The sequence below is a fragment of the Sarcophilus harrisii genome, chromosome 1, assembly GCF_902635505.1.
Source record: "Sarcophilus harrisii chromosome 1, mSarHar1.11, whole genome shotgun sequence".
In the NCBI taxonomy this organism is placed as follows: domain Eukaryota; kingdom Metazoa; phylum Chordata; class Mammalia; order Dasyuromorphia; family Dasyuridae; genus Sarcophilus; species Sarcophilus harrisii.
This window is the reverse complement of record NC_045426.1, coordinates 58,565,377-58,587,659: the sequence shown is the minus strand read 5'-3', so window position 1 is coordinate 58,587,659 and position 22,283 is coordinate 58,565,377. Positions and strand designations below refer to the sequence as shown.

The window sequence follows — 22,283 nt, the reverse complement described above, 5'->3', positions numbered from 1 at the left end:
TTTCTTTCTTTCTTTCTTTCTTTCTTTCTTTCTTTCTTTCTTTCTTTCTTTCTTTCTTTCTTTCTTTCCTTCCTTCCTTCCTTCCTTCCTTCCTTCCTTCCTTCCTTCCTTCCTTCCTTCCTTCCTTTTTCAGCTCTGCTTTCTTTTTTTATATCATCTTTCCTTTTTTAAATTGTAAGCTTTCTGAGGACAGTGGTTATCTTTTTCTTATTTGTATACCCAGCACTCAGCACAATGACTGTCACATAGCAGATTCTTAATAAATATTTGCTGAATTGAATTGAATTGTAGCTAAGAGGAAATCAGTTGTGAGGTGAATTGATTTTGTACATATTCTGAGGGGCAGCTGAGTGGTGCAGTGGATAAGTGCTGGCTCTTATGTCACGAGGATCTGAGTTCAAATCTGATTTCAGACTCTTACTAGCTGTGTGATCCTGAGCAAACCACTTAGCCTTTGTTTACCTTAATCTACTGGAGAAGGAAATTGCAAACCAGTCCAGCATCTTTTCCAAGAAAACTCCAAAATGGTATCATGAAGGGTCTGATGCAACTGAAATGACTCAATAGTAACTTTCCCAAAGCTTAGCATAGTGCCTTAAACACAGTGAGTGTGTAATAAGGCTTATTAGTCTTAATTGAATCATAATCATAGATGGAGCAAATCCTAGAAGAAAATTGGGTAGCAGGTTAACCACAGAAAGGGACAGATAGCGCTTCCTCTGAGAAAAGAAAGAAGAAGAGAGAAGTAGATAAGGAAAAGTTAAGAAAACATGGGTCAAACAGATTTATTTTCTCAGCAAAGTAGAAGACGGGGTTAAATACTCTTTGAAAAGCAAATGGACAGCGTAGGTTTGAGGGTTATAGGAGGATAAAGAGGATTTGAAATGTTTGGACCAATTAGAATTCTTAGAATTATTCAGTGTCCCTATTTACAGGGTCATATAGTCCTGTGCACTATCTCCCACTACCCCCTCTCCCTCCCATACACTATGGTGGTCACCAGAGCTATAACAAGGGTGGGCCATTGGAATTTTGTCCCAGAATGGGGAACTTAAGGGTGCCAACTCAGATGTGCCCTTTATCCCCTTCTGGTCCCAACACTGACAACTGCAATGTCCTTATTTCAGAGCATTCTCCCTCCTCCTCATTCAGCAGCAGGCTTCCCCTCCACCCACAGCCTTTTGAACCACCCTTCTCCCATCCTCCCTGTTTCTGCCACTTGCCCTAGGTATAGACATTATCAGTTATAGATCTGGCAAGTGGCAGAGAGCATCACAGAACAAATACTAACAAGGAAAGGGCAGAATGTACTTCCAGTCAATCACTCCAAAATAGCAATATTTTGTATTAAGTGGGGGACATGATCAATAGAAATAGGTTGTCAGACTCCAGAGGGAATGAATGACCCAACATGAAGATGAGTCTATTTTTTCCAGGAACAATTTGAAAGCCGCCTCCTAATCTTTTCTCAGCCAAGTCCGCCTCCTCAGGAGCAGCCTTCTCTGCCCTGGCTCATGTGGGGCCCTTTCTCATCTGGCCCTGGGCCCTGCCGAGCTCTTCTGAGAGTGGAGCAGCCTTTGAAGTAGGGACAGAACTCTTATCTCCATGGAGCCCCACGGGAGGCCACACTGGAGGAGGCCAGCCCTTGTGTTTTTGTTTCTAGGTCCAATCTCAAGAGAAAAATTCAGCTTTTAAGATGATGTTCATAGACAGTTGGTGGTATGAAAACCAAACAGGGGAGAAAACAGTGTTTGTTTCCAGCACATGTATGAATCTAACTAGTCTTCACTGGCTAAAAAGTTGAGCGGAATTGCAGTTTCAGATACCTGGACTTTGCCCTTAAATAGAACCAAGGTGCTCCCAATTGGAGCAAACCAAAGAAAACTAACACATGTCTGTTGAAACAAAAATAATCAGATGAAGTACCTGAAGCAGAGATATCTGGATTGAATCCTACTAGCTGTGTGAACCTGGACCAGTGAGTTTAACTTTCAGCCTTGGTTTCCTCCTCTGTACAATGGAATGGGATAATAAGGCAGCGTACCTCATAGGGTTGTTGTAAGGATCAAATGAGGTTTTATATCTATATCTTTCTATCTATTTATCTCTCTCTTTCTAACTACAAATAGATAGATCTATACATATACATATAGATACACACACATATATAGATAGATATAAATATAGATATATACACCACACACATACACACACATATGTATGTATGTATATATGTATCTCCTTTCTGGGCTCATTCTCCTAACTCTCCCCTCTCCTTCATGCTGGGTTCCCCTACAATTTTTTCTTCTTAGGACTCTAGAAGTAACTTGAGGAGCTCCCACACCTTCATTCAATATTGATTAACCAATTATTTCACACAAAGGAACATGTTACTGATGCAGCACAGAAAGGACAATTGTTTCAGAAATCATCTCCCCTAAAGTCTGGGACACATTCTTCTAAAAGTACATTCAGAGTCTAGAAAAGAGAGATACCAGACTTAGAAAGCACACGTGGCAAAGTGGGTAACCCACAGCTCTTGGTAAGACAGAAGTCTTTTCCTACCTTCCTGAAGTTCCGCTTTGATGTGCTGGCACCCTTGTAGAGTTGGGCAGTGGCTATTTGTTGGTGTGGCTACTTTGTTCTCACTAATGTAGAAGCTGCCCTTAGTTAAGGTTTTTCTGGGGACACTTATCTATGCAGATCTAATGCTAAATCTTCAAACACTGTACATGGCAACAAGAAGATTAAGTGATGATCAATTCTAATGCATGTGGCTCTTTGCAAGCATGAGGTGATTTAGGCCAATTCCAATGGACTTGTGTTGGAGAAAGCCCTCTGCCCTCTGCATCCAGAGAGAGAATTGTGGGAACTGAATGTGGATCACAACACAGTATTTTCACCTTTTTTGTTGTTGTTTGCTTGTTTTTTTCTCTCTCATTTTTCCCTTTTTTAATCTGATTTTTCTTGTGCAGCATTATAAATGTGGAAATATGTTTGGAAGAATTGTACATATTTAACCTATATTGGATTACTTGCTGGCTAGAGGAGGAGGTAAGGGGAAGGGAGGAAGAAAAATTTGGAACACAAGGCTTTGCAAGGGTGAATGTCGAAAACTATCTTTGCATATATTTTGAAAATAAAAAGCTACTATTTAAAAAAAAAGAAAGTCTAAATCTTCGACCTTTTGAGGTTCATAAGGTCTGGTCAATGGGGATGGAGAGGAAAAGTTTTCCTCTCTTGCCAAATAATTTCCCACTCAGGGTCTTTGATAGAGCTGCTTCCCCATTAGGCTGCTCTGCTCTGTTATTAGAAAGCTTGATTCAGAACTGACAGAATATTTTCTCCAAGTACCACAAGGCATGGCTGATTCTCTTCAAACACAAGACATTTCTTATATGGAGCCATCTGCTTTCATTCAATTCATAACTAGTTTATATTTTTGATTCAATATAGGTATATTAGAACTGTTTAGTAGACATTACTAAGTTCCAGGCATTGTGCTAAATGTGAGGGATACAAAAAAAGGCAAAAGTCAGTCCTGTCCTCAAGGAGCTCACATGTGGGCAGTTTATATATTTATGTATGTATATATGACATATACAGACTAAATAGAAAACAATCAATAGAGGGAAGGCACTAGAATTAAAAGGGAATGGGAAAGGCTTCCTGTAGAAGGTGGGATTTTATCTGGGACTTGAAGAAAGCCAGGGAAGCTGGAGGCAGAATTTGAAAGAAAGAGCATTCCATGTTATGTCAAAAGTCCCAGAGCTGGGAGATGGAGTGTCTTGTCAAGGAACAGTCAGGAACCCAATGCCATTGGACTGAAGATGTGGTGGAGTGTGAGATGTAAGAAGATTAGAAAGGGTTGGATAGAGCAGGCTATGAAGAGCTTTGAATGCCAAAAAGAGATTTTTGTATTTGATCCTGAAACTGATAGGAATCCACTGGACTCTATTGAGCAGAAAGGTCAGAATTGTCCTTTAGGAAAATCATTTTGATGGCAGAATGGAGGGTAGACTGGTGTGGTGAAGATTTGAGGCAGGGAGATGGATTAGCAGGATAGTACACTAAACCAGGCATGAGGTGAGAAGGGCCTGACAGTGTCAGAGGAGAGAAGGAGATGTAGAAGAGAGGAACTGTTCTTAGATTGGATGTAGAAAGCAAGAGAGATGTAAAGAGTTGAGGATAAGGTCTACATATGGAGCCTGGGTAATTGGGAAGATTGTGGCCCACAACAGTTAGAAGGAAGTTAGGAAGAGGGGAGGATTTGGATGAAAAGAAAATGAGTTTAGCTGGATTGAAGATGTGCCTGGGACATCTGGTTTGAGTGTCCAATGGGCAGTTGGAGATAGGAGACAACTAGGTAAATAGAAAGGTTGGGGATGGATGAGTGATTTGGGTATCATTAGTACAGAAATAATCACTGAACCTATGGAACTGATGAGTCCACCAAATGTCCAACTTTCATGACTCCATTTGGGGTTTTCTTGGTAGAGATACTGGAGTGACTTGCCATTTCCTTCTCTGGCTCATTTTACAGATGAGGAAACTGAGGCAAACAGGATTAAGTGATTTACCCAGCTAGTAAGTGTCTGAGGTCAGATTTGAATTTAGGAAGATGAGTCTTCTTGACTCCAAACTCTATCCACTATGCCACCTCACTGCTTTATATAAATATTACCTGTTATTTAGCGAATTCTATATGTCACCCAAGGAATAGGTAGCAGAGCTTGAATTTCAACTCCAAACCTAGTTCTCTTCCCACTGTACCAACCCGAGTTTCATCAAGGGCTGGAACTCTGAAAAGCTGGTCTGCTGAGAGGAAATCAGATAGAATAAAAGGTCTAGGCTATGGAATGTGGTAGAGTAAAATGTCTGGACCACTGGATGAATTAATCTTTTTTCCTCACTTTCAATATCTGGGGCCAAAAGGTGGGGAAGCAATTTCTCCAGTCTATAACTGAAGGGATGGCATCTGGACCCTTTCTCCATTTTTTATTCTTTCTGGCTTCCATCATGGCACCCTCCTGCTTGACCAATGCTATCTAACCCACACAGAATTTATAGCTTTTTATTTACAAGACACATGCATGGGTAATTTTTCAGCATTAACCTTTGCAAAATCTTCTGTTCCAACTTTTCCCCTCTTTCCCTACCCCTTCCCCCAGATGGCAGGTAGACCAATACATGTTAAATATTTTAAAGTATAAGTTAAGTACAATATATGGATACATGTCCATACAGTTATTTTGCTGCACAAGAAGAATTGGATTTAGAAATAATATAAAATTAACCTGAGAAGGAAATAAAAAATGCAAGTGAACAAAAACAGAGGGATTGGGAATGCTATGTAGTGGTTCACACTCATTTCTCAGAGTTCTTTCGCTGGGTGTAGCTGGTTCCCTTCATTATTGAACAAATAGAATTGATTTGGTTTATCTCATTATTGAAGAGAGCCACTTCCATTAGATTTGATCATCATCTAGTATTATTGTTGAAGTATATAATGATCTCCTGGTCCTGCTCATTTCACTCATCATCAGTTCACATAAGTCTCTCCAAGCCTTTCTCTTGATAGGATTGTCTAAGTTAGAAAGACCATGAGTAGCAGCCAGATGGTAGAATATATCTATTACCTGAAGACTTGCTTAGCTTGGTTCCCAAGATGCAACATGCTTTATAAAGATCACCTCATTTGATCCTCACAACTACACTGGTAGGTGGATGTTATTCTTATCCTCATTAAGTGAATTGCCCAGAATCACACAACTAGGAAGTGTCTAAAGTTGCATTTGAAGTCATGACTGTCCAGATTTCATATCCAGCTCTCTATCCACTGCTACTTACTTGCCAGAGAGTTCTTTCAAAATAGTTAAGATTCCCAATTTGCATTTTAACACTGATACCTTCAGATCATCTGGGTAGAAGTATCTAAATTCATAATGCTTTTTAGGGATTGATGAATTCTCTCACTAACTCACTCATGAAGGTACAGTCAAACAGATGAAATAAGAATTGTGTTTACACAACACAATTCTAAAGGGATTCTGTTTTAATTTTACCCAATTTCACTAATAGAAAAGTGTGTCAATTGATTCTCCTATTATTTCACTCACCATTCTTGGGACTTCCTGATCAAAACACCTTTCTCTGGCCATCACTCTTATGTGTTGCCTTTTCCTTAGAAGATTCTTGAGAGGAGATTATGTCTTTCTTTTGAATTTCTACTCCCAGTTTAGCAGAGTCTGCTATATAGCAAGCCCTTACATTAAATGCTTTCATTAATCTGTCCATGCATTCATTTTTCCCCTATTTGTTCATGAATGCATGCATGCATGCATGCATCCATTCATTTATTCAGAAATTTCCCAAAACAAGTGAATGGCTCTGTGGTCCTCCATTCATACTCAGGACAGTGGATCAGCTACTTGAAGAATTAAGCATACTGTTCCTTTGGGCTATAGCATGGATGTCATAACTCTAGGATTAAAGTCTCAAACACTCCCTTCCTGGTGAAATCTGTTTTCACTTGCTTTTTATCCATTCCTACCAAAAGTCAAACTCCAGGGGAAATGCTTTGTTCTTGGAAAGCGCCATCTGGAGAGACACATTAGAGAGTGAAGTTGGGAGTAGCTTATCACTCCATTTTGCCATTGACATAAAAATGGGGTTAGGCACCCGGAGGCCACTTTTCCCAACAGCTTAAAAAGATAAACAAACCAAAGAGCAGATAAGTGTTTCAGAGTTGTTTCAAAAACAAACTTTTTCATGGGAAAAGCCACTTTTGTAGCTGCAGAATAAGGATCACTTTCAAAGGAACTTTTAGTGGTGAGCTGCCCCTTCCTCGCTAAAGCTGAATCATATAATCATTAAACCTGAGAGTTTGAGAGGTAGGAGAAAAATCAATGAAACCATATTTTTGTCTTAAGAGTCCAGACTCAAACTATTAGGGCAAAAAAACTGTTCGACTCCGACCCTACTTTTTTCCCCTCCCACCCCAATTCACTTGAATTTTCATCCCCATCTATTTGAGGATACTGGTTCTGCCTCTTGAAGGCTACCTTAATGAGTCACAGAAAATCAAAATCATTTGATTTTTTTTTTGCATAAGTTGATTTGATCACATAGATATGATATGATATACTTCTAGGAAGAAATGAAGCTTTCTAAGTAGAGGAAGTCTATGGAAATTACTATCACTGCTTTTGATTTAGGAGCCATACCTACTGAAATAAACTCCAGACTTTAGTTGGGTTTAGAAAGCTAGTCTCACATGGGCCACCCACATCAAGATGACTTTACCCTAAGATCTTGATTATGTAAGCCAGGAAGGACTCTTTTTTTAGCTCAGAATTCTATAGATTAACATTACCTTACCTTTGATAGGCAAGGCTCTGACCAATAAAGAATTTATTTCTTTTTTTTTCTTTTTCTCATTTTTCCCCCCAATACATGTAAAGACAGTTTTCAACATTCATTTTTGTAAGGTTTTGTATTCCAATTTTTTTCTTTCCTCCTTTACCGTGCCCCTCTTAAGACAGCAAGCAATCTGATATAGATTATATATGTACAATTCTTTTAAACATATTTCCATAGTTGTCGTGTTGTGCAAAAGAAATCAGACCAAAAGGGAAAAAACACAAGAAAGCAAAAAGCAAAAAAAGAACAAAAAAAGGTGAAAATACGATGCTTTGATTCATTTTTAGTCTCCATATTTTTCTGGATGCACTAGGCATTTTCCATCCCAAGTCTACTGGAATTGTCTCAGATCACTGCATTGCTAAGAAGAATTAAGTCTGTCAACTGATCATCACATAATCTTGTTGTTACTGCATATAATGTTTTCTGGTTCCACTCACTTCACTCAGCATCAGTTCATATGTCTCTTAAGGCTTTTCTGAAATCAGCTCACTCATTATTTCTATAGAATGATAATATTTCATTATATTCATATACCATAACTTGTTCAGCCATTCCCCAATTGATAAGCATCTATTCAATTTTCAATTTAAGGAGCTTATTTTTAGGGTGATAAAGAAACAAGATAAAATGATTCCATCAGCTTCATGATGGAGGTCAAACCCAGGCTGTCCCCATACAAAATAGGGAAATTGGATTAATTCACAAGGGAATCTGGCTAGTGGGTGACCTCATTCATTCTTAGCTATTCCCCTTTCCCCTCCCCCCCATTTTCCTGGAAACACTTGGTTAGAACAACTCCTTTAATTAAAACATAATTTTGCCAAAGAGATACAAGAGCTATAGTATGGCATTCTCGAGTAAGGGAAGAATTTGCCATCCAGAGGAATATAGGAAATGTGCCTCAATGATAAGAATTATAATCTGCCTTCAATTCTAGCCTGTTCCTAGAATGAAAACCTCAAATCATTTCAAATTAGGAATCATTTAAATTGTGTTTGTAGCAGTATATAGGATACTTTATTTTGTAACTGGTACATTTTCTGCTGAATGTCTGGGGTCAAGCTCTATATACTATATTTATGTTTTATGCTTTTTGTTTTTTTTTCCCTCCTGAAATTCCATCTGGTTCTTGAAAATACCTTATACTAAAGTCCCATTATAGTATGGGAGTGACTGTGAGCTCTCAAAGGCTACGTCAGTGGAGTACAAAGTCTGGTAGGTTTTGATTTACGAAGTTTGAAAAGTTTTCAGCATATTGAGGTGAATAGAATATTCATATATTATCTGAAGAGCAAACTACTTCACTTCAAAAAAAAAGTTACTGGTGGAAGGCTGGCTGCTAGAGGATGTATTTATTTATTTATTTATTTTTGCTGTATCGCCTCATGAAACATTTATAGATTGTGAAATGTCAATGGAGGAGGTATCCACTCTAGTGTAATCATAGATTTTTCCAAGTACCAAAGACTTGAAGTTTTCAAGTACCTATATAGACAGTGTCTCCTATTCTGAAATTCCCAGCATCCTGGAAAATGTCTTGAAGGATTAGGAAGAAAGTACTCAGAAGTCACTATCACACTTCCTATCTCTCTCTTTTCCTTCTCATTATAATTATATCTGTGGTCTTAGGCAGATTGTGTCCCCCCCCCCCCAAATAAAAAAGGGAAAAGAATGCTCTATACTACATAGTTGGTCATCTATTAGTAACTTCTTTATAATTATTTTCTGAATGTATGATATCTTATCCTTCTTTTGTATAACCCCTCTGGTATTCAATGCCCACTTTAGTGTAAAGTACCTAGTTTAAGGGCAATGGAGGGAGCAGTGAACTTGGAGTTAGAGAGTCTAGGTTCAAACCTTAGCTCTGTGTAAACATTGTCAAGTTACAGAGTCTTACTCTCTGATTCTCAATTTCTTTGTCTATGAAACCAATGGGCTAGATAAGATAGCCTCTGAGATGTCTTTCAGATCTAATTTTAATACTATGATATGGAAGGAGGAAAAGGAAGAAAAAGCATTTCTTCATTGTAGTGTTGTTTTCTGTTGGACCAATTGTTCTTTTTCTTCCCTCCCTCCCTCCCTCCCTCCCTTCCTTCCTTCCTTCCTTCCTTCCTTCCTTCCTTCCTTCCTTCCTTCCTTCCTTCCTTCCTTCCTTCCTTCCTTCCTTCCTTCCTTCCTTTTCTCCTTCCCTCCCTTTCTCTTTTCTCTCTGTCTCTGTCTCTCTCCCTTCCTCCCTCCTTTCTATTCTTTCTTCTCTTTGTCTCCCTCTTTCCCTCTCCCCCCTCTCTTTTCGAGACCAAAAGCAAACTTTTCCAGAAGGTGGCCCAAGCAAGGATTTAGTGAGTCTGCAGAACCTTTAATTTTTCCTTTAGAGAAAATGGATGCCTAAAAAAATTAAAAACAGTTTTATATCTAATATAAAGCCTTGACTGCTATTTTTGACTCATATACACCCTCCCAAGATCTCAGATGGCAAATGGTTTTTCATTCCTTTAAGCTCTTTCAAGATTTTTCTTTTTAACATCACCAACTACTTAATAATTCTGAGCACACTAAAAGGTACTGAACAAGTGTATAGAAATAGAAAACAGTAAGTGGGTTCCTGTTGAGCTCTGTGGTCACACTCACGTTGCTTGGTCTTTAGAACACTGGTTCCTGTTGGTTATCTAGCCAGGAAGTCTGAACATGCCTTTACAAACCATTTTCTAACTTGGACATTTCACTAAATGTTAATATGTCAAAATTACTTTTTTTTAATCCCTCTGCTAAATGCCAGGGTTTAATTGCACACACTTAAAACCCAAGCTCTGTCCAGCATGGACAGAGTTATCTCTGATTCTTCATAATTTAATTCAATTCAACATATGTTTATTAAATGCCTCTTTCATGTAAGGGATTATGCTTGGAGCTATAAGAAACCACAAGCTAAATTGAGGACCTAAAGAAACCACCGACTACATTTAGTAATCTGGGTGGTCCTAAATTGGGTGTTGAGATGCATAGGGGAATGAAAAAAGGAGAGGGAGAAAACAGCAAGAGAAATAAAGACTCCAGTCTATTAGGTGGTCAGTCTGACATTTAATGAAGACATCCTTTGGGCTAGTATTTGTGTATATTTAGAAGTAACAAAGATTCTTAATGTAACATTTGTCAAGCTATCATTGATTTGGGGCATCCTTCTAATTAAAAAAAAAGTCCTTATTGTTGGCTTAGAACACATTTAATGTTCCCTAGCCCTAGCCTGGGAGAAAGACTAAACTTGAGATTTCTGTGGTATAAGAAACTCCAGACTATAGCATACTGTTTCTAGATCTGAAGTACTTAACTTTGTGTCTGTAAACTGTTTTTGATAATTTGATAATTTCAATTAATTTTCTTTGTAATTAGTTTTAATTTCAATTTTAAATAGTTTCCTTGGTAATCCTATGTATTTTATTTTTGCATTTTAAAATATTTTCCTTAGAAGAGGGTCTACTTGCTTCACCAAACTGCCAAAGGAGGTCATGACACAAGAAAACTTAAGAGTTCCTATTCTTGACCAAATAGATTAAAAATGACAGGGCAAGCAACCAATTATTTTAATTAAATATCAGCTTGTTAGGTTTCAAGTCTCTAGGTCTCTGGAAGCATTTGACAGAAAACCTCTGTTTGATAACTGTCTTAGAATGCTTCAGTGAGCATCTGCTTCAAAGATTTTTTTTACAGTGTTTTTCTTTCAGTAAGCCTTCAAGAAATACTTGTTGAATGAATGAATTTCAACATACCCAATAAATATTATTGTATGCATTACAAAAATAAAGGAAGTCAGGCTGCTCTATCATGCTTAAAAAAAAAGGTCATTCTTTCTTTATGTGGTAACTATTAAACTCAATGGTTGATTAATAAGAACAATTATCTTTTAGATACATAGAAAATGTCAGAAACCAGAAGGACCAAGAGTTAGGGGTGTTGTTGAGCACTGGATAAAAGAGTGAAAGGCAGTGCAGTATGATAGGAAGAGCACTAAATGAGCAATTAAAAGATCCTGGCATTATCTTTAATTAGCCATAAAATCTTGGTTATGCCAGAAGTCATTTTGAAAAGTTGAAATTTTTATATTTGTGCAATCAGACTAATAATACTTGTACTACCAATTCTTCATAGGACTGTTTTATAACATTATGTAAAGGGTTAGATATAATCTAAATTATTCCTGTTATACAAGCTGTCCCAAAAGTCTCAGTACAAGCTTTTTTTTTTTTTTTAAAGCTTTAAAGTTCCTCTAAAAAAATAAAGTTCTCTCAAAAGCTGGTATTTTGTAATTCTTTTATGTGTTTATGGATGATAAAAGATTGCATGCAATCAATACTTACATGGCACACAAAAACCCACTCTTCTCCATCCCCACTTTTGTAATGAGATCAAATGACTCAACCTCAAATCCCAGGGGATGGGCAATTGAGTGGATTACTTAAGAGAGTGGGACAAAAATATCTTCTCCTTCTTCAACCAGTTATCTTAAATCTATTGTCATATCTTATCATTTCCAACTTCACAACATCTGTCATGCACTTTTCCTTAGAATCTTTTGTACAGGCTTTCATAACCTCTGGACTCCTGAAATAGCTTTTTAATTGGTTCTTTCTGATTCAAACCTCTCCCCACATCAATTTGAGCTGCCAAAGTGATTTTCCTTAAAGCAGGTGTCATTATGTCACCTCTGTCCTGAAATAATAAGTTCCAGTAGTTCCTGATTATCTCTAGGACCAAATATTAAGATTTCTGATTGGCATGAAAACCTTTCACCATCTGGCTTCTTTCTAATCATCTTAAACTTGCCTCCTCTTCACCCTCTCCCTTCCACAAAATCTGATACAGCTACACTGGGCAGCTTCCTGTTCTCCCCTTTGACCTGGAGATCCCCCAAGACTGAAATACTCTTTTCTCCTTTCATCTCCCTCTTAGTTTCTCTGGCTTCCTTCAATCTTGACTCAGATCTCACCTTCTGTAGGAGGACTCTCTGATCTTCCAGCTGCTAGTGCCTTCCCCTATCAGATTACCTGCATTTATTCTGCATATATGCTATACTTACCTAGTTATTTACATGCTGTCTCCCTCATCAGAATGTAAGACAGACTAATGCCCCAACTAGTCAGCTCTTCCTGAGTCTCCTAGCTAAGAATCTCCCATTCTCTCCTTTCCTTTTTGTATGTATGAAACTGTTGTCTTCTAAATCGATGGCAAACACCTTGAAGGAAGGGACTTGCATCTTTGTATCTCCTTCTAGCAGAGATGCTTAATGTTTGTTGACTGACTGAGAGCATCCGAAGTTGTATCAGCAGAATACAGTAACTGTCTCTATGACTGGTGATACTACATAAAGTGCTTGCTGAGGAAAGGAAACGGATATATCTTAGATGGGCTATAGAGGAAATATATTAAAATGTCTGAATGCTACATGATTACTGAGAACAATTAGAAAAACAAAGCCTTTTCCATCTAAGGGAAATGTGATAATAGCCCTTGGTACGTGGAGCCAGTGGTTTCTTCCATAGGTACAAAAGGAAGAAAAAAAAGAATAAAAGCAATCTCATTTTTTCTGACTTCTACAGAGAGTTCACCCCATAAGCCAGGGGTTATAATACCATTTATGTCACAAGGGAAAGTTGACTCTCCTCTCAAACTTCCATGGTGAGAAATTTCTTCAGATCATCTAGACATGTCCTGTGAGCCATTTCCCAGGAGGCATGACCTCTTCATTCAGAAGCAGCATCATGGCATGTCTGGGAAATGCCACAGCAGGACATGTCTGGGAACTCAAACTGCTCAGCATTATGGATAACAAAATTCCTTGTCACCAGCCCTACCATCTGTTCTCCTCATTTCCATCAATGTTGCCATAAGCAGATTCTCTTGAACATATTTTCAACTGGTCTAGGTCCCTGTTGAATCAGCCTTAACAGACTGGGTCAGCAAAATCTCCAATCAGCATCTTTAGCCAACCCCAGAAGATATAATCCCATTGGGACAGATTCTTTGGGCTCATAGTGGATGGGGACTCAGTGCAATAATATTTGAACAAGAAAATTGCTGCAGCCAGATGTACTTTCATTGCAGATATAGCTCTCAGAGAGCTCTTGACTCTAAGACATTGTGACTTCATACTTCAGTATTCTCTATGCTGTTTATCAATGTTGCCAAAGGGAAGACAGTCTAAATAAGATGTAGATAATATTTGTACAAAACAGACCAACAAAACGATCATCACTGAAAACAGGGAAGGAAATAAATGTCCCATGGTGATGTTCCCACCATCATTGGCTTCTCATATCTACAAAAAACTTAACATCACATTCATGACTCTCTGGAATCAGGCTCCAACCTATATTTCCAGTTCAATCAACTTGACTTAGTCACCATTTCCTAAAGATTGGGCTTTTCTGCCTTTGATATTTGTGTTTATGCCATTTCCTCTGTTGGGAATACCATTCTAACCCATTTCCATATGTCAAAGTCTTACTCACTCTTCAAAGTTCAATTTGAATGGTCTAGTTCAGGGACCAACCTTTTCAAGTTCTAATTTTAGCTCCATTTTGTCTTATTGAATAATCCATTTATAAGTCTCTTTCCATCCATACGAGTGCCAAAACACTTAGTTTGTTCTTCTTGAGGGGATTGGTTATCATATTTTACCTCATACTGAAGTTGTTCATTTTTTATCTGTTTTATCTTCCTACTAGATTATCAACACAGTGAGGGCAAGGTTAGTGCCTGGTACTCAATACCTACTGAATGAACAAAGGTAAATTTATGTGGCTTTCTATGTTTTAAACTCTTCATTTATAACCCAATCTGACATCTCTGCAGTAATGGTATTTCAACTTTAACTTCTTTATTCTACCAAATCTGAAGGTGGGGGAATAAGATCCCTGGGATTCATTTTGGCCACAAGGCAGACATCATAATTGTCATGCATGAGGACATCGATGGCTACGACATTCCACTGATTTTCCCAAGGGTCCAGCTCCAAGATTTCCTTGGAGATAATCTCATGTCGATCTGAAAAAAACAGTAAAAGGTAAAAGATCGGGTGTTACTGGTTTTGGTCAAAGCCATTAGATCAACTTTTAGAACATGAAGTTTACAGTCTAGTGGGAGCCCGTATTTTAAAATTTACGGTGATACTATGCACATGGACGGGGGTGATAATAATGGGGATTCCTCTTGATCTGTTAGTAGGTCTAGGCTGGAAACTGAGCATGAAACTGGCCCCTTCTGGAGAGCCAGCTGCTAAAGGCTATTACATATAGGTCACCATGGGAAGGTGCCATCTCCCTCTATCCCCCCAAAAGAGGAGATATATAAAAGACAACCGGCCACTGAGACTGGTTCACTTAGAGGCTTTTAAGAGGCTCAAAAAATGCTTGTTGGTTAACTTATCAGTGGATTCCTAAAATGTTATATGGTTGCCAGTCATGGAATCTGACAGTTTCCAAGGAAATAAAGTCAAGGATAACCCAAAGGATCATGAAAAGGCATATGGTGGGGACAAGCAGGCTGCAACACATGACAAATATAGTCTTACACAAGAAGAATATGGAAAATATGGAATCTGAGAAACTTATAACTTAAAAAATGTGTGAGTTATAGAATAAGTGCAAGAAATACTAATGGAGAGTTTGGGTGATACGTTGGTATTCATGTATTGTGAAGAGAATTCAAGAACTTTATGTGTTTGGAACTAGCATCACAAGGCACAAAATGAGGGAAGTTTGTGATCTTTTGGGGGGACAAATAGGAAATTCAGAGTTTCTGGAATTTAGAATATGTGAGAGGGAAGTGTATGAGAAAGGCAAGGTATGATCCATAGATTAGAATGTATTCACTTTAGTAAATTTTCATCACTCCCCCCACCCCTCCTCCTCCACACACACACACACACACACACACACACACACACTTTTTATCTTAGTTTCTATTTATTGCTTCAACTGTTTTTTTGTTTGCTTGTTTTATTTTGTCAAGTGACTGTTTTGCTTTGTTTTTTAATTGAAAGCCTCTAGCATTTTTCTTCCAAGGAAAATTCTTATAGAAAAATCTAGTTTATCTATGGAACTCATTTTGTCTACTGAGGTAATTTTTTTTTTTTTTTGCACCCTTCATATTGCTAGATTTGGTTCTCTGTCATTCTAGGGAAGTAGGAACAATTGAGATTCCCGCCCATTTTCTTCTTTGTCCAGCTTCCTTGGCAGCTAACAGTCTGTGTATGAACCCACCGAGGGATGCCACTGTGCTTTGGAAGCTGCCTGAGTAGGGCCAGGTGGTGGGCACACCAGAGAGTGCTTGTACTGACACCAGGCTAAATACCCTGCCTACCACAAAGCCAATAAGCCCACCCACATGAAGTCAGGAAAGGCTTTCTTGTGGCCCACCCAGCTTTTTCCCTAGGCCTGGGGTAGAAGATGTGGAGAGCTCGCTCTCTCTCTCTCTCTCTCTCTCTCTCTCTCTCTCTCTCTCTGACTCTTTCTGTCTCTCTGTCTTTTTCTGTCTCTCTCTGTCCATCTGTCTCTGTTTCTATCTGTCTCTTTGTCTCTCCTGGGTGTGTCTCTCTCTCTCTGTCCTCTTTCCTCTCTCCCTCCATCTCTTTCTCTCTCCCTTCTTCCCTTTCTGCCTCCATCCCTCTCTTTTTTGCTCTCTGTTTATCTGTCTCTGTCTCCATCTCTCTCTCTCTCTCTCTGTCTCTTTCTCTGGCTTTCTGCAGTAAAGGCAAATGATTTCCTTATGTATTTGGCACTGAGCCAAAGCTCAACCCCAGCTGTGGCAATTCTGAGGCAGCCTCTTTATTCAGTTCTCTGACTGCCCAGGGACTCTGCTATGGTGCTGCACTAGGCCTGAGCTCTTCTAGAATAGTCTCCCTTTCCTACTTTCTAAATCCAAAAGACCCTATTCAGTCAATAATCATTTATTAAACACCTACTGTGTGCTAAGCATTTGGGTATACAAGGAAAGGTAAAAGACAGCCTTTACTCTCAAGGACTTCACAGATCATGGGGAGACAATATGCAAATAAGTCTGAACAAACAAGTTGTAAACAGGATAAATAGGAGATATTCAACAGTGGGAAGACACTGGAATTAAGAGAGACTGGGGAAGATCTGTAGAAGGCGGGATTTTTGTCTGGGACTTGACGGCAGCCAGAGACACCTAGAGTTGAAGATGAGGACAGAGAAATTCTATGCATAAGACACAGTGAAAAGTCTAGGAGTTGGGAGATGGAGTGTCTTGTTTGCCCACCTAAATAGAAGCAGCAAGGTGACCCAGTGGATCGAGCACTAAACTTTGACTCAGAAAGAAATGAGTTCAAATATGGCCTTAGAAACTGACTAGCTGTATGACTCTAGGCAAGTCACTAAACCTGTCTACCTCTGTTTCCTCATCTGTAAAATGGGAAAAATAGCAGCATCTGCCTTTCAAAGTTGTTGTGAGGATCACATTAATATAATTTTCAGAAAGCACTTTCTGAACCTTAGTTATGTAAATGCTACCTGTTATTAACTAATCTGGGTTGATAAAAACATGATTCCTTCCTTCCCTCCTTTATGCATTATGTCTCCAGCATAATATTGGCCCTACTCACTTGTTCCTTAAATATCTATTGACTTGTTCAGCTGCCTACCAGTAGGCAATTTATTGATACCTTAATCTTAGGGGTCCATACCAGATGACAGATGTGTTTATTAGTTTATTTGTGTGTTTATAAACTAACTCAACATTTTATCATTAGCTACCAATCATTATTAGATAATGAAACCTGCATGATGTATACCTCCTCTACTTTCATCACATCGTGAGAAGTTCTTATTCCTTTTTTTTCAGGATTTCACGTTTATTCCTATTCAACTTGATTTTTTTTTTTTTTAGCTTCTTCCAGTAGAGGGATGATGCCATCTCTTTTGAGAAGTTCTTATTTTTATTTTTAAGAACCTCAACTTTTACATTTTAATGAGTAATGAAAAAAATAGGATGAAAGATTATCACTCAGTATCAGTTTAATGCAGAAGGCAGAGCTTTGATTTGTGTACATGGCCATGTACAAAGGAAGAGTTTGTCCTTAAGCCCATGGATCCTTTTTCAGATTTATCAATGGATGACTTAGTCAAAGAATAGTGCCTAGATATTGGAAGAACTGCTTTCAACCCAAATTAGATAGAGCCATTCCAGTGGATATCACAAAACATGGTGCTTGGATGCTACAGAAATGATTTATCTTATCAATTGCGGCATTTGCTGGGCCAAGCTCCATCATACGTCATGTCTAAATTTAATTTGTTTTCAGTAATGTATGATAACTACTGTAATCTATGTACTTTCATATCTAAATCACATAATGGATGAGATGAAGGAGAGCAAACTTTTATGGGAGATTAGTCAAAATAAATAACTCCTAACTCTGCCAGTGTCAGAAAAGGATGCTTTCTGAGTTGCAAACTTATTAGGTCAGCACGAAAATGGCAATGACAACACTGGCTCATATATTTATAAGCTAAGAGCTGTCCCAATTTTTTTATTTGCATCCGATGGGACAATTTAAATAGCTGATGATGGAAGATACATCATGCCCTGTTACTTCTTTGTAGACATACCTGTATATACACAGTAACATATTCATGCATGCAGAAGGATCCATATTTTCAGACTAGAGGAGGCATGTATTCCAAAATCTCTTTTAAATAGTCTGTTTCATATGATTTGGATGGATTGAATGATCTCTAAAATCCCTTAAAGCCTTAACATTTTACAATTCAAATATTCAAATGGAGCCTGACACTTCTGGGAGTGTAGTAATTTGGGATTTACCACATCAGGCCATGTAGTCTCTAAGGAGACTTTGTGTACCTTAGACAAAGTTTATTACCAATTACCAGTTCTGAGGATTTAACACTTAAAGCTTCCTGGCTAGGCTTTTTAGGGTCCCCTATAGCCCCAGTGGTCCTCAGTGTAGGCTGAAAGCAATCCATGACTAATATGATGCTAAAAGGAATACCTGTGGTCTCTACCACTTTTCTAACCTCTGTAACAGGAAAAATTTGAGTAGATCTAAGAACACTCCCTGAAGAGATGACCAGTTATCAGTTGATGATGAAACATAATGCTGAATTCCACAGTTACTGGGGAAAATGTGGATGTGACTGCTAATGTAATAAACAACATAATTGTCATTTTTATAATAAAATGATAAGGAACATAAATATAATTTTGCCATCCCCTAAAGAGGAACAAGGATTTGAGAGCTTGGTTTCATTTTTTTGGCTTTATATCCCTGGTGTCTTATACATTGTAGGTATTTAATAAGTGTATGTTGAATTGAATGGAATTAAATCCCTAACTGAAAATGATAGTAGTATCTATATTGATCAAATAAGATATCTGTAACCACATAGTAGATGATTAATAAATGCTTATTTCTGTCTGCCCTCTTATTTTCAATTGTCTGGCCAGTATAGTTAGAAACATTCACGAGGTGAATACCTATACTTTTGCTCAGTCATGTTTTATGGTGTCCTATACTTTGTGACCCCATGTAGGTTTTTTTTTTGGGGGGGGGGAAAGATACTGGAGTGATTTGCCATTTCTCCAGCTCCTCTGTCCTTAAGTCTACCACTTCTAGCTCACTTAACATTTGAGAAAACTGAGCCAAACAGGGTAAGTGACTTGCACGTGGTCACACAGTTAGTAAGTGTATGAGGACAGATATTAGAATTCAGGAAGATAAAACTTCCAGATTCTAAACCCAGTGATCTATACATTGAACCTAGTCTTTGTACTTGCTAGATTGAAACTCACTGAGCAAATCCAGGCTCTTATACTCCTACCAGAAGTCAACTACTAATGTTTAAAAACATTTTTCAGAAGGAGATATGTTACTTCATGTTATGAATTGCACATTCCCATCATGTTTGTTTTACTAGTCAGTCAGGATTATATTGACTAAAGACGGTATTTTGGAACAGGACTCTAGGCCTTTCTTATGCTGCTAGTGAGTTTGACATTACTGCAAAGAGTAATGGATAGGCTAACCACTGCTCTTCTAAAGTATTGTGGGAAACTTTTCCATTTCGGAGCAGAACAGAAAGTCCCCATTCAACTTACCGCAAACAAAACCTATTAAAGTTATTTGTTTTTCAGACTGTTCTAGTCATAACTCTTTCTCAGCCCCAGTAATTCAGCTTTGAAATATCTTCATTTTTTTCAACTAAATAGTACCTCATTTATTAATTTGTCTCACTATTTTAAAAAAATCCACTTTGGTTAGTTTAATAGGGAACTTGGCTATGGCACCTGTTAATGTGTCTATAATCAAGCCCTTTTCTTGAAACTATACAAAATAAAGGAATATCTGGGACTTCTAGAGTTCTTGGTCAATTCATCAATGTAATGTGATAGAATGTAATGTAGGACAGTAACATGGTAGAAAGATGGGTAGACCTAAGGACAGAGGACCTAGATTAGAAAGTAGCTCTGCCAATTGCTGCTTCTCTTACAATGGGCAAGTCCGTCAAATTTCCCAAAGTAAAGTGAAGAGGTTGGCTGAATATTTAAGACCCCCCTATGAGCATTAAACAAAGATATATTTAAAAATAGATAACCACTGGATGATGCATAGAGTAGATACTTGATCAATAGTTGTTGAATAAGTGGATGGATAAAGTTTTATTGGTCCCCTTTATTCTAAAGCAAATGCAAATGAGTAAATGTATGGGACTAAGAGATTTTACAGCCTAAAGCACATAGAGGAATAGTTAATAATATTTATAATGATTTGTATATCATGTATTTTTCAAACTCCCAAAGAAGAGATCAAGATTCTAGACATTCTTATTGAAAGACTTCAGGGAAGAGTTTTCTATTATTAGACATGAATAATAGTGAAATGGTTAATAATAACCACTATCTTGGGGGAGATTCAGAGATCTCCCCTTCTAAATTCTTTATTTTAAAAAGTTCAGTTTATTGATGGACATCATGAGATAGCATTAATTCTCCTCATCTTGGTCAGACCCTACCCAACCTTAACCAGGAATTTAATCTAAAGTGGGGAAGATCATTGGGTTCTACTCAAGTTTGGGTGAATAATTCAAGGTTTGGGTGGTCTGAGTATATTTTTGTGGTTGTTTTTTTTTTTTTTCTTTTCAAGGCAATTGGGATAAAGTGACTTGCCAAGGGTCATACAATAGTTAATATTAATTATTTGAGGCTGGACTTGAAATCAGGTACTCCTGACTCCAGGGTCAGTGTTCTATTTACTGCACCATCTAGCTGCTTCTACATGGATATTTTTGACATGTCACTCTTAGTTCCTTGTTGAACATCTAAAGGTATATAAACCATAAGCCCATGCAGCTATGACTGTTTTTGGTCTAAGAAAGCCAGTCAAATAAAATTCTTTTATTAATAACTATTTGGCTTTATTAGTAAAATGATTAAAATATCTAGAAACTACGTATTTCAAACCTTTTTAAACAAGCCAAAAGTTACTGAAGAATCATGAAAGAAGTGATCTACCAATATAGAGACAAGACTGTGAAATGTTTAGGATAAAGTCAACGATTCTATCTCCACAATCATGTTGAAACTTGTATAATATAGCAATGATTTTGTGGTCCCCTAATTTTAAGGAGGCTTCTGTTCTAACAATAAGTCAGTAATCCTAAATCTTCTGGCTTTGAAGTCTGCCTCAGGAAACTCTCATGCCCAATCTGTCTGATTCTGAATAGACTACTCCTCAATTCATTGTTGACCACTCCTCTGGACCATAGAATTAGTATGTCAGTGATAGAAAGCTGGATAAATATGTCTCCTTTTGTTTCTCTGCTGAAATCTCTTGGAATTTAGTCTACTTTTGGCATTACAATTACAATAAACTTTGACCCTTGACAAGGACATGAGTTCAAGCCTGCAAATTCTTTTGAGATACCTCGCAACACCAGTCTGCGACCCCAAATTTCTGGGGTCTCCTTCCCAACCTCAACAAAACCATCTTCCTCCAAGTTCAGTCTCTTAACACTTCTTACCTGGATGACCACAATAACTAATGAATCAGTGTCCTTATCTCCATTCTCTTCCTTTTTCAATCCATTCTTCAATTAGTCAATCAATCAATAGACATATATTAAGCATATATATAAATATAATTGTGCTGAACATTGTGCATATCAAAAGAGGTAAAAGACAGTCCTGACTTCAAAGACCTTACAGTCTAATGGGAAAGACAACATGTTAACAAATATGTACAAAGCAATCTTTATATTGGATGATATCATCCTCTATCCCTCCCTCCTTGCCTCTCTCTCTCTCTCTCTCTCTCTCTCTCTCTCTCTCTCTCTGTCTCAGTCTCTGTCTCTCTCTTTCTTCCCATCAGACCTTTAGGACTGCTGTTCTCATGATCCTAAGAATCTTGCTTTTCCTTGGAGAGGATTGACTACCAATATACATACTTGTCATGCAATGTTTTATCAGGCCACATTAGAAAGTTGTTCATCTCTTAAGAAAGTGCTTAGAACAAATAGAAAACTTTCCATTTTCAATTATATTTGGTTATGAATTCATTAACATAAACACAAGCATAAAAAAGGTTCTGCTTTGTCCCCAGTTACAGTGATCTCTTATTTGGCTCTCTGCCAGAACATAAGTGTTCCCGAGGAATGTTTTTCATAGATATGTTAGCATAGTGTTCCTCTTAGTAAGGTCAGAATTAAACAGTTAGTCATTCCGAATATAGCGACCTCATTTACTGATTGCAACCAATCTTTTGAGCTTTTGCTTACTAGATTCATGCCTACTTAAAAATTCGAGTGTTACACTGAGAAATTGGACTCATC

At 37.8% G+C, this 22,283-nt stretch overlaps 1 protein-coding gene across 1 annotated transcript in view; it reads right to left on the bottom strand.

The window, feature by feature from the left end:
- Positions 1–11,235: 11,235 nt before the first annotated feature.
- KBTBD12 (kelch repeat and BTB domain containing 12) overlaps positions 11,236–22,283 on the bottom strand; it is an 84,865-nt gene continuing 73,817 nt past the window's right edge. The window contains exon 6 of the mRNA XM_003762486.3: positions 11,236–14,463. Within this exon, the coding sequence (XP_003762534.2) occupies positions 14,297–14,463 (167 nt within the window). The 3' untranslated portion in view covers positions 11,236–14,296. The remainder of the gene's footprint in view (positions 14,464–22,283) is intronic.